This window comes from Parasteatoda tepidariorum, chromosome 1 (genome assembly GCF_043381705.1).
Source record: "Parasteatoda tepidariorum isolate YZ-2023 chromosome 1, CAS_Ptep_4.0, whole genome shotgun sequence".
Classification (NCBI taxonomy): Eukaryota; Metazoa; Arthropoda; class Arachnida; order Araneae; family Theridiidae; genus Parasteatoda; species Parasteatoda tepidariorum.
Genome location: NC_092204.1, coordinates 30,086,369 through 30,099,378, shown reverse-complemented (window position 1 = coordinate 30,099,378; position 13,010 = coordinate 30,086,369). Strand labels below are relative to the sequence as shown.

General features: G+C 25.9%; 1 protein-coding gene across 23 annotated transcripts in view; it reads left to right on the top strand.

Moving 5' to 3' along the window:
* LOC107445351 (inositol hexakisphosphate and diphosphoinositol-pentakisphosphate kinase) overlaps window positions 1-11,110 on the top strand; it is a 65,643-nt gene extending 54,533 nt beyond the window's left edge. For 17 of the 23 annotated variants that reach the window (XM_071178194.1, XM_071178179.1, XM_016059723.3 and 14 more), the window contains 4 exons: window positions 556-684; window positions 3,617-3,706; window positions 4,874-5,089; window positions 10,314-11,110. In XM_071178194.1, the coding sequence (XP_071034295.1) occupies window positions 556-684; window positions 3,617-3,706; window positions 4,874-5,089; window positions 10,314-10,516 (638 nt within the window). In that variant the 3' untranslated portion in view covers window positions 10,517-11,110. The remainder of the gene's footprint in view (window positions 1-555; window positions 685-3,616; window positions 3,707-4,873; window positions 5,090-10,313) is intronic. The other 6 variants (XM_071178196.1, XM_071178195.1, XM_071178199.1 and 3 more) reach the window with 3 other exon arrangements.
* The last annotated feature ends 1,900 nt before the right edge of the window (window positions 11,111-13,010 follow it).

Sequence of the window (13,010 nt, the reverse complement as noted above, 5' to 3'; positions counted from 1 at the left end):
TTCCATTATATTAAAAATCTGGCAATCATATCAATATTAACATGAAAACTTTCAACTGTTGAGAGTCTTCTTAGTGAATATTTAGTTATATAGAGTAAAAAATTATTCATGTTTATTCTATTAGTGAAAAAGAACAAATTTGAAGGGGGGGGGGACATTTTATTTTTAGAACTATTTTTTATTTCTTTTGCTAAATCAGTTTAAATACAATTTACAATATTTAAAATTTATTAATCATTATTTACGAATTACTTAAATTCATATATTGTTTTTATTAACTATACATTAAAGTATATTTATTAGATTGTATTTTTATTACCATGTTTATAGAGCATCTGTCATATTATTGCAATGTTAGCCTGATAATTTCCTAATAAAAATATTCAAAACATTTATCTTTGCAAAAGTTATACAAAGATTGTGCAAATTTTTCTCTTAAAATAAGAGAATCATATAATTTGTTATTATAATTTCTTAATTCGTTACAATTTTATATTGACCTACTATAAAATCAGAATGTAATTTTGAAAAGAAAAATATTTGGTGCTTTTTTAGAGAGCTTTCAGCATAGACATTCAATTCCAGGGCAGCTGAGTTCATACCTGAGAATGTGTAGCGCTGCAGACCTTCCCAAAGTATATGGTAAATATTTTTGCTCCACTTCTCGACTTCACTGCTTTTCAGGTAAATATTTCCAGGAAAGAAACATGCTCTTTTATTTGATTTTGTAATTTTGATAACTTGTTTTCATTTGTAATTAAACTAAACTTATTTTAATGTATCTATAATTCACCTAATTAGTAGATTGATTTGACTGCTCTGCATGTGATAATGTTTTAAAGGGCGAAGAGATCAATTACTTTTTCTCTTGCAATTAAAAAAAAAGTAAAAGATTTCAGACTTCGGACTCTTGATTTTCTCCTATTTTATGATATATTTTTTCTTTTTGGAATTTCTTTGTTAAAAACGAACAACTTAACTTTTTTTTATGTTTTTTCCTCTTCAGTTTTTATATTATTGTTTCATTATTATACTTCATGTACACAATATTAGTGACCTTTAAAAGTTAGGAATCTCCTGTATCTCCTCCTGCTCTGCTTTAATAAATGTTTATTCAAATCTAATTCTGATTGTATTATTTATTAATGATTATAATCGTATTCTGATTTATATGAAATTTTCTTGTGTGGGGCCGAAAATTGTCCATTTACTTTTTTTCTATTTCATCTATATAATCAAAAACAAAATTGACAAGCTAAAAATAATACTAATTTTCCTTTTCTTTTTTTTTTTGTCAAAAAAAAAATTTAAATTTTTTTATTACTAAAATATAAATTTCAAGTATCATCATTACTCCGCCTTGGATATTTGGCCTACTTGCCTCTCTGAAAGTCCCTTATACATTAAATTTAACTTTCATATGATTTGTAAAATCAATTATTGAACCAAAAAAAGATATTTTTCTGTCTAAAACATTTTTTATTAATTAAAAAAAACTACTACAGGTTAAAATACTTTCATTAACTACAGGCATCGGGTGATTGCAAATTCCCTTTATTTTCTTGAAAAGGAGTGGTATGTGTCCTGGATGATTTCAGATAAATGTTTCCAACAAAAAATTGTGTAAAAGTACTATGAGCAATTAACTTAACCCTTTAACTGATTTGCTACTTGGGCTGATTCTAGCGTTAGTACAGAAAATTTTTCTGCTAAGCGCAGTATATCTCTAATGATTAGCAAATGGGGAAATCAGTTTTCCATGAGGAAAATAACTTATCGTATTCCTAACCGAGTTCAAAAAATACAGTTAATGTCAAAGGATTAATCTTGAAATCTAAGTAAAACAATCATATTTAGTCAATCAAATAGGCATATCTATATTTAGTTAATCTTAACTTATTTAGTTAATCAAAAATTTATGAATTTAAAAGAAGAAATTCACTTTTATTACTTGAATTTTTCATGTACTCTATTTTTGGCAAAATAAATAAAATGGCGAAAAAAATAAATAAATATGAAGAAAATAAATAACTATGAAAAACCTTGAAATTTTTATAGAGAAAAAATTTCAAAAATGTGTGAAGCGTTGAGAGATAGAATCGGAAAATGTAAAAAAAAAAATTCATAATTTATTAATTTTTTATGTTTTATGAAAATATGATGTATATTATTAAGTTTTAAATGCTAAGAACTATGCTCTATTTTACTACGATTGAAATCAGACTTAAACTTTTGCAATAATCTAGAACTTAATTATTCTAACAGACTTGTAAATAAAAAAAACTCTGTTTTTCTCATCCTTCAGTTAAACCAGCTATGGGAAAGGATGTATTGAGTAAAAAAATTCAATAAAATTCCGCCTGTTAATTTTTGCAAAAACATAAAGTGATTAAATATATTATAAAAATACTTTTAAATGTTTTTTTGTGTTAATGAAATGTACTCAGGATTGTGTTTAAGAATATTTTATGACAGTTAAAATTACTTGTAATGTTCATTTCAGAACTATTATATTGTGTGTTTCGGTAAAAATTAAATTTGACCTATTTGGACATGATTTACAATTCGAGTATCATCATATCTTAAGTTTCTGCATTATGGTTTATCAGAAATTTCTTTCAAACCAGAATAAACACTTATCCTTGGATCATTATCCAGTGTATATATTATAATCCGAAATTTTTATTTAATATTATGCTTTAAGATAATACTAAATTTTTCTTTTGGTTTAGAAATGTAAAACAATTATTAGTTTAATTTAGAATATCACATTTCATTGACAAAATCAGATATTTGGATTTAATTTAAAAATTGTCTGCCACTTGTTGTTGTATGTATATATATAAAATTGCTTTTCATTTTATATCTTTTGATTACATGAGACATAATATTTTTAATTAAATCAGTAAAGATTTGATCAATTTTTCAGAATTTAAATGTATTTTGCATTATTTGTCCCATATCTAATTTTCTGTTTTGTTGAAAAAGAAAATTTTTTCAAAGAATCTATCATACTTTTAAATTTTAAGTAATCCAAGAGAAATAATTCCTTTGCACATACATCATTATTTATCTTTTTTGATGCAGATATAGTATGAATTGTACTCTGGATATATTCTGGTCAGTTAGTGCGGTTGGTGACATTTTTGAAATGTCAACAGCATCTTCAAAATCGGTATAATAGGTAGATTTCATATCTAATTAACAGAACTGTATAATTTTACTTTACAAATAGCAGCTGTATATATGTTTTGCATCGAGCCTATTAAACTGTTCAGTTTTGTAATTTGTAGTACAAATAAGCTTATTGAAAGGAGAGTGCATGCTTTTTTCATTTTAAATTATTAAAAAATTGTGTTCAAAAATCTTGCTTTTTATTAAGCTATGAGTTTTATGATTTCTTTTAACATAGATGGTAGAAATTGTTAAAAATCAAAATGGTTTATAAATACTAATATTTCGTCATCGAAAATGGTTTTTATTTAAATAATTTATATTTGAGAAGCATACAACTTTGTTTTTCTTTCTAACGCATGTTATGATTTTTATAGGATTTTGCAGTTTGTATGTCTGGCCTTATGATTGAAAATGTTTATAGAAATTTATTTTTATTTAGGTTCAACGAATAGTTTGTTTAGTACTGCTGTTATAAGTGGATCCTCTAGTGCCCCAGAACTTAAAAATGCAGTCCCACCTTCATCTACGGGTAATGAATTTGAAATAAATTATTATTATTTTATTTATTTACTGTAGTATGAGAGGAGGTGAGAGCTAGGATAATTTTTAATTTAAAATTCCACATGCAAATTTTCATTAATTTATACCCATGTATACTCCTGGGAATAATTGTGTTTTATTAATGTAATTTTATTCTCAATCCATTCAAGGATCTTTCAATCCATCAAGGTTCTCTCTTATCATTATACTAAATTAATTTAAACGTATATAGACTATCTAATAATCATTGGTGTGGCTCTAGGTACTGATAAAATTTATGAAATTTCTGTCTACTGTTATTGTTACAATTTTTATTTCACTACCTCTAGAAAAAAAACTTTTTAAGAAAGTTTCGAGTGTTGACAGATAAAAAATAAATTTCATAGCAACATCAACAAACAATCATATTTCTGAAGTTCAAATAATGATAAAATCAAGTTTACTAACAGCTAGGGATTTGCTATAACCATAATGAAAAAACGTGTACTGTTTGTAGAAAAGTATATATAAGGATGCAATTCATTTGCTTCAATTAAAAAATTATGTTATTTTGTTGCTTATGTTTTCAAAGCACATTCATTTTTTCCACCAATATATTCTTGATTTAATAAATATTTAAAAAAATCAATTAGAATGAAAAGTTAGAAGCCAAGAACAAGCAAAAATGAAATTCTAAAGACATTTATGTTAGCACAAAAACAGCACTTCATGAAGGGACACACTGGAGCCTTTCTGTAGTCAGTGGTTAAACCAAAAGCTGACTGCGCCTTGAGGCCCCATAATGGAAAAACTAAATGAGAAAATGCAAATATTTAGTTTTTCCATTATGGGGCCTCGGGGACACAGTCAGTTTTTGGTTTAACCACTGACTTCAGAAAGGCTCCAGTCTGATGGTCAATGAGTGATGTTGCCAAGAATATGGATTCTTTAAATTTTAAATTGTTCATAAGTTTGCAAAATCTCTTTATTTATTACCATCATTCAAAACTCAATTGCCAATACTACTCCCAATTTAAATTTTGTCTCAAGTTGCTTTGGTATTAAAAAAATTATTTTACCAAATTTGATTTTTTGTTTATTGATAGTATTTCTATCAGAAATACTTTTTTTCTTGAATTACTTAAAGGAAAACTGGTTATTAAATCTTTTTCAATAGATGGTTATTGCAATGTGCCTACTATTCGCCCCCTGGAGACTCTTCATAATGCTCTGTCTCTAAAGCAGTTGGATAGTTTCCTGGAACGCATGACCAGTGCCTCTTTTCGTATGTCTCTTCAGACCATGTGTAAATTACCCACATCTTCATCAGCCTCATCTGGCAACTCATCCACATCTCAACCATCTGCCTTACCTATTGTATCTCCTTCTAATAGTAAGTACATCCTAATATTCAGGGAGATTTCATAATGTCTTTAGAAGGCAAGGTTTTTTTCCTTTTAAGAAAAAAAACTAATATTTTTAATAGTTTAATCGGTATATGAATTTTATTCCATGGAAATCCCTATACAATTTTCAACAAACGCTTTCGTCATCGTTTCTTAAAAAATACAGAGGCTAAAGAGGCTCTCACAACTTTTTAATGTAGAGAGAGTTTTGTTTCATAGCAACTTAAACTTTCGAATTTTTCAGGCTTAAAGTATATATTCCGATTCATTTTAAGCATAAATGTCGGAAGATTTATTTTAATATTTCCATAATTATTACCGATAAATTCCATTTCATATGAAATAAAATTTTTTCACTACTTAATAAAAATGGAGCCTGCATTTTTTTGGCATGTTTCATCGCTCTAAAATACTGCATTAAGAAAGTAATATTACAATAAAGACTGAAAGGTTAAAAGAAAAGAAAGCTGATGACAAGATTATATCTTTTCATTATTTTGTTTTCGGCTTTTTAACTTTTTTTTAATGATGAAAACGAAAACAAAATTTTTTAATTATTATTTTTAGTTATTTTTCTTCTTCTCTTTTTCATAAATCTTTATTAAATTTTTTTCCAATTTTTCTCTGCATTTTAACTTATATATTTACATAACCCTAAAAAGCCTTGGGCCCATTTAAAAATTTCTTTCACCCTATATCTATGAAAAGCAGTTCAGTTATCTGAAGTTTATGTTGATAATTTCATGTTTTCTTAATGATAAAAACTAAACAAAAATTCTTAAAATTATTATTTTTAGTTATTTTTCTTCTTCTCTTTTTTATAAATCTTTATTACATTTTTTTCCAATTTTTCTCTACATTTTAACTTATATATTTATATATCCCTAAAAAGCCTTGGGCCTGTTTAAAAAATTTTTTCACCCTATATCTATGAAAAGCAGTTCAGTTATCTGAAATTTATGTTTATTTAATGATAAAAACAAAATTTAAAAATTATTATTTTTAGTTATTTTTTTTCTTCTTTTTTTCATAAATCTTTATTACATTTTTTTCCAATTTTCTCTACATTTTAATTTATATATCCCTGAAAAGCCTTGTGCTTCTCAAAAATTTCTTTCACCCAGTATCTATGAAAAGCAGTTCAATTATCTGAAGTTTATATTGATAATTTCATGTTAAAAAAAAGTGTAATTACTGTAATTGAAACATTCTTAAATCAATATTACTCATTGCCAGATATTCGGATCTTTTTATTGATATAAGTACATAGTAATAAAGTTAAATACAACTTCAGCCAGATTCTTGGCAATAAATTTCTTTAGTTTTGTCTGGATATTGAAATTTTAACCAAGTACCCAATACTTATGTAATGTAGATCTTAGTTAAAGAACAGATCTTAACTAAAAACTTGAATAAACAACCTTTAATTATATATACAAATTTTTATCATTTGAAAACAGACATTGTGTTTCATGTTGTTAAAAAATAGTTTTTCAAAAGTAATACAGTCGACTCGTGTTATAACGACCCTGTGATAGAACGACCAACATGATATAACGACCCTGTGAAGGAGTCCCAATTCACATCCATAAAAGATAACGTTATTTTACTCTTGCTATAACGACCGTAAAAAAGGTCAACTCCTAATATAACGACCCTCTCTGAATTTGAATACCGATCTTTTCTAACTTCCTATTGAAAAGTGGGGTTGAAGGGTTGACCTTGAACAAGCACACATATGTTAAGTCCTCTTAACATGTAACTTCAACAAATTAATGCACATCAAAAAATTAATGTCTTCGTCTAATGAAGCCTCGTTTATGTTCCTCGGTTTACTCTTCTTTATAATACTGCAAATTATGTACATAAAAAAAAAATTCGTTATATATACCGCAAATTATGTACATAAAAAAATTAATTCATTAGAAACTAGATTTTTTTTTTTTGTCATACAATGTTTTTTAATCTGTACTTTAAAATAAAATTCTTAATTGTTAACAGTTGTAATTCAATTGTTAAAGTGTCATTATGTTTTATTAATGTATGCGTCCTATCCTTTTTTGGTTTATAACATGTATACCACAAATAGTATATGCATGCATTATGACGTTTAAAGCCATTATGTGACCGATTTTCAAAGGAAATTTGCTCATTTTGATATAGCGACCATTTGATATAACGACCAGATTGGGGCAGTCCCGATGGGGTCGTTATAACGCGAGTCAACAGTATTAAAAAATAAATCATTACAAAAATGAGTAAAATATACATAAGACTAGTTATGATGTATTGAAACATTCTTAAACATTTCTTTTTTACATAACACATCTGAAACTCTTTATAAATCTAAAATGTTTCATTGGTCTGAAATTTATTAAATATTCATTATTATTTTATTTTTATTACCAAAATATAAATAAATAAATATTATTTTACATTAGTATGAGTTTATTTGTTTATAATGTTAGTATTTTATTACTTTACAAAATTATAATACCAGTTTAAAATTGTATTACATTTTTCAGTTCTAGTCCGAATTTAAAATTTTTAAGTAAATTGTTGTCAAAGCACATAAAAATTTGGAAAATGTGTACGACCTACATATTTGAAACACTTTTTAAATCTTCTATAAACTTATAATTGATTTTAGGAAATAGCCTTCTTTTTTATGATTATAAACTTAGATTATTTAAAATAAATAAATTTATTTATTATTTAGTTTTCTTATTTTATTCTTATGTAGTAAAGGATTTAATTTTTTATTATTTGTAAGTTTTTTACAAATTGGTATTCAATTTTTTGTAAGTTCATCCCTTATATGAATGCTTAGATTAAATTTTATTATCTTGTTATTATGGAAGATTAAATTTGTTACGACTTTTGAAGATTAAATTTTTTTTTCTGAGGTTTGATGGTTAGCGAAATATAATAAATTTTAGTTTTTACTTCCTTTATACAAATATTGTGGGAAAAAAAATAAGGCTACCAAAGATTTTTAAAGACTATAAAGAATATCATGTTTTATCAATTAAGAATTTATTTTTAAATAGATTTTAAAATTTCGAACCTATCTAGAATGCGATTATTGCAATTATTTAAAAAAAAAGTTATGATTTTTAAATGCTGATTTTTTATCAATTAAGAGTCCATTTTAAAGCAAATTTTTATAGTTTTAACTCTTACTAAATCGAAATATTGTAGTTAAATGTTTAAAGAAATAAAAAGTTTTAAAAGCTCACTTGTTAAAACACATTTAATTTTTTATTTCTATAAGTAAATTTTAATATTTCTAATAATTTGGAATGCTATTTTTGCCCTTCAACCAAGACATGGGTTTTAAAGGGCCATATGTTTTAACACTTTGAAATTTATTTTAAAGGCTTTCTCATTATTTGTCAGAGTATTTTGTTAAAATAATTTAAAACAAATTAATTGCTACGTTACCTGTAAAAGTGGTCACAAAACTTTTGATGTGTGAGCATAAAGAAATTCTAATCTCTGATGTAATAAAAGTATGTAAGAAGAGAATAATAGTATGAAGAGCTGTTTACTACATGTTTTAGATAATATATCTCAATAGCCTAATTGCCAGCTGATAGCGTTTTGATAACATTTAATGTTAGTGATAGTTGCCTAGTGTATGAGTCACACAGTATTTGTTATCATCTGGACACATCAGTGGTTTAACTTCTTTTATTGACTTGTAAACAAATATATTTTCGAATAGAAAAGTAAACAATGAAACACTTATATTTAAAACTATTTTTTTAGCTTAAATTGCTTTTTTTTAGATTGTAAGTTTTATTCTTAATTCAATTATTCTGTATTTAAGGGTAAAATTTGATTTAACTTTTGCCAATTGAGGTGTTATTATTTTTTTATATAATCATTTAGTGGTTGTAGTATTTTCATTTCATTAAATTTAATCAGTTTATTGTATTATCTTCTAAATATAGTTTACCTAAAGAGAAAGAATTTATTAAAGACATTAACCCATATCCTAAAGATAAAAATTGAAAGGTGTCCTAAAATAAAGCATTATATACTAAATAAATTAATATTTGACTTACCTATCCTCTAACCAAGTAATTAAAATATTATATTAACAAAACAAAAAAAAAAAACACCTGCTTAAATTTATATTAGAATTTTATTTAATGATTAAATTATTTTTATCCGATTACTATAAAAATGATAATATATCTTGATCATTTTTTTACTGTAATGATTTATATTGGTCTTTTTTTTAAATAATGATTTAAATAAGCCAGTATTTAAATCATTAACAACCTGATAGTTATCACTGTTACACTCAAGTGAAATTTGCGATTTGTTTAACTGATTTCTTCAAATATACTATTTCCATTTGGTTTTTTAATAAATTTGTTTTAACACTTGAAATTTTTAATCAAAATGAGCCAAGTTCGAGTCAACAATGGTATTTTTGTGCATTCATGTTTATAACGACCTGATATTATAATGTCTGTTTTCATTTAAATAGACCACTATGCATTGGTTGTAGCAGGGATCTTTTTATAATTTATTTGGTATATTCTATCCTGACAATTTCATTTACTTGGGTTTTGCAATCAACAACAGGAACAATATTACAAGGAAGAATCATTATAGCCAATAGATGTTTTAATGGAATTTGAAAATATATAAAATTTAATGTAGTTCATAGAAAAACTAAAGTTTTATTATGTAAATCTCATTTAAGATCAATTTTAACATATCTTGTATGGATGAGGTTATGTTAGGTACCACCTGTAAGAGAAAGGTCTTGAGAAGTATTTTTGGAGGAATTTAAAAAAAAAATGATGTCTGGCTTAGAACAAATTTAGGGCTTTATCACTCATATAATGAACCTGACATTATTAAACGGCAAAAAATAAAATGGGCAGGCCACGTTATCAGAATGGATGAAGACCGCATGACAAAAAAAAAGTTTTAAATGCCAGACCAGTTGGCTAACGAAAAAAAAGGCAGACCGTATTTGAGATGGATAGATGGCCTAAAAAAAGACCTTTTGGTCTTAAGAACTGAAAACGCTAGCAGGAAAAAACTTCTTGAGAAGGCCAAGGCCCACCCTGGGCTATCAAGCTATTGATGATATTCTATCCTGGCAATTTATTTGTGCTTCTGTAAATAATTTGTGTTCTATTATGCATATTTAATACCAACATAAAACATATTTTTTTAATTTTTTAGGTATTTTATGGAGCGGCCCCCCATCTTTTGTATCAAGTAGTGGACCGTCATCTCCAAATTCATCAACTCTTGATATTTGGGCTCGATGGCGCCAAATGACCGAAGTGGACTCTGTTCTAGATTTCTCAGGTCCTGGAAGTCGTAGTAGCCTCAGCAATCCCCCTTCCCCACATGATCCTTGCTACTACAACAACAGTCTATGACAAATTTTAAGTCGTAGACAAACATCTCTGTAGACTGAGCTCTTAAGATGTATTTGAATCTCAAATTGATTATCCTATTACTGGGATCTAAATTATTTTTTAATGATTTAGCCTAGTTGCTCTTTTATTTTCAGAAATTACTAGCACACGGGTGATGTTTCTGATCACATATTGAATATGTGAATAATCGGTCAGATTTATTGTTTTGAAAAATTTACATAAATTACATTTGAAATATAATATTTCAAATTCAATTTATTTATTTGTCATTTTTATACAAAAATACTGATGCTCTCATTACTTATTTAGTGGAGATTTATGTGATCGAGAAAAATTTTAACTAATTCTTGAAAATTATTCCGTTATAATCTTATCTTCTGTAAAACAGATAGTTCCTGTAAAAAGTGAACCAAAAAAAGAATTAAGATTGTGTTTGTTGTAAGTCATTATAGCTGTATTAATTTATTTAAAGCAATCTACATAAACTACAGATTGCTAAAGCAGTATTATTTTTCTGATCAGTGAGTTTTAGCATTTATTTTTAGAGATATAATTCACTTTCATGTTTTTTAGTGTATTAAAAAAAAAGCCTTTTCTTTTTGTTTGGAACACGATGTAGGGATTTATGTATTATCTCTTTGGTGGTTTAATTTTTAGAAAAAATTATTCAAATTTATCTTTGTTACAAGTATTTATCATTAGTTTTATGTGATTTAGACAATGATAGGTTACCTACTATATATAATTGGTATAGAAAACTATGTTATTATTCAGTCAGTAGTATTTTTCCGCTTTGATATTTTTTATGAAAATATGCAATGATTTAAGAACTATTCATACTAAAACTCTTTAGTAAAAGTAAGAACTGTTAGCTTTTTTCCTTATATCACAATTAATTTTTAATTCATTAGTTTTTACATCATATTTAAACATGGATGGGAAAAAAAGATATTTTTTTATGGATTCTTTTGTAAACCCAAAAATTTTATCTAAAGTTTGATTTTATTTAATTTCAGAAGGGTTATTTCTATTATTACATGCAGAGAAAACTAAATTTAAATAATAATAGCTTTTAGTCAATTTAATTCTCTAAGTTTAATCCAAATAAAAAAAAATTTAAAATTTTATCAAAAAAGCTGCTATATTTATAAGAAACAAATAAGCATTTTCTTCATTCTAAGACAAGGAATTTGTTGAGAAATCACAAACTTTTCTACTATCAGCAGGTGTTAGTGATAATGTATTTTTATGTCATGATAAGGGTTGCATGTGTGTCGACCAATTGCCTAAATTCAGTTTCAAAAAAAGAATCATATGTTTAACTAGTTGGTGTAAATTGATAAAGTAAGCCATTTTTAAGCGTTTTCTTGTTAAGTTTTCTACAGTGCATAAAATAAGAAATGGAACAACTTTTGATAAATGATTGGATTTTCATCGCCCGAGAAGCAATCATAATGAGCCAAAGGACTAACGTTAAATAGAGAGAAATATTTGTGCAGCATTTTAAGTAATGAAATTAGGGGAACGCCAATTTTTCATAAAATAAAATAATTGTGTCTGACTTTGTAATTTAAATATCATCTGCATTAATTAAATAGTGTGCTTATTTAATAGCTTAGCCACTATAACCATTAAAATAGAATCTTTGTACATGGAAATCTGAAAACTGGATCAAAAGTTATTAGTTTTTTTTTTTTTTTTGTACACTGTACATTGCAGCTTTTATTTTCAATAAATACTTACTCAGGTTTAACGAGCAAAATGTCTTGGTCTCTACATTCTAATTTTAACAATCGTCGCCTTATTGACAGTTTGCAGTACAACTAATATTTCGGCAAAACCAACCAGATTTACCAAAACAACTTATTTCTAAATCTAAAATACAATAAAGCTGTCTTTTTTTTCTCCCCTCCTAGCTACTTTGGCATATATGTATGTAATACATAGCATGAAACGAAACAGGCAATTGAGAACAAAAAAGAACAGTCATTTTTCAGCTATTATCATTGTATTTATTGTCATTATCTTTTTATTGTAATTATACTTAATGTTTATAAGTATAATTAGTAAGTAATATTAGTTCACTAAGCATTTACCATTAAATTTTTTGTACAGATTTCTTAATCAAATTTGAACTGAGAGTTTTGTAAATAATTATATTGCAGTTATTAATCTAGTCCTACTTTGATAAACTAATTTCTAAACCAATTTACCACTGATTATAAAATGTCATTTTTACTGTGCATTTTTATCTTATATTTACCTCATTTCACTTATTTGTAATTCTAATATAAACATGCATCTAAAATGTTCCTTATTCAAGATATTTTTTTGTTACATGTTAATTCTGCATGAAAAGTATTAAAATTACTTGAATGCATTATAATAGATGTGTTTTTGTACTTGTATAATATCTGAAATCCTTGTTGTTCACAAATTTTGATTTAATGATATTCAATGAGCTTATGTAGTTAATGATGATGATTATTGAATA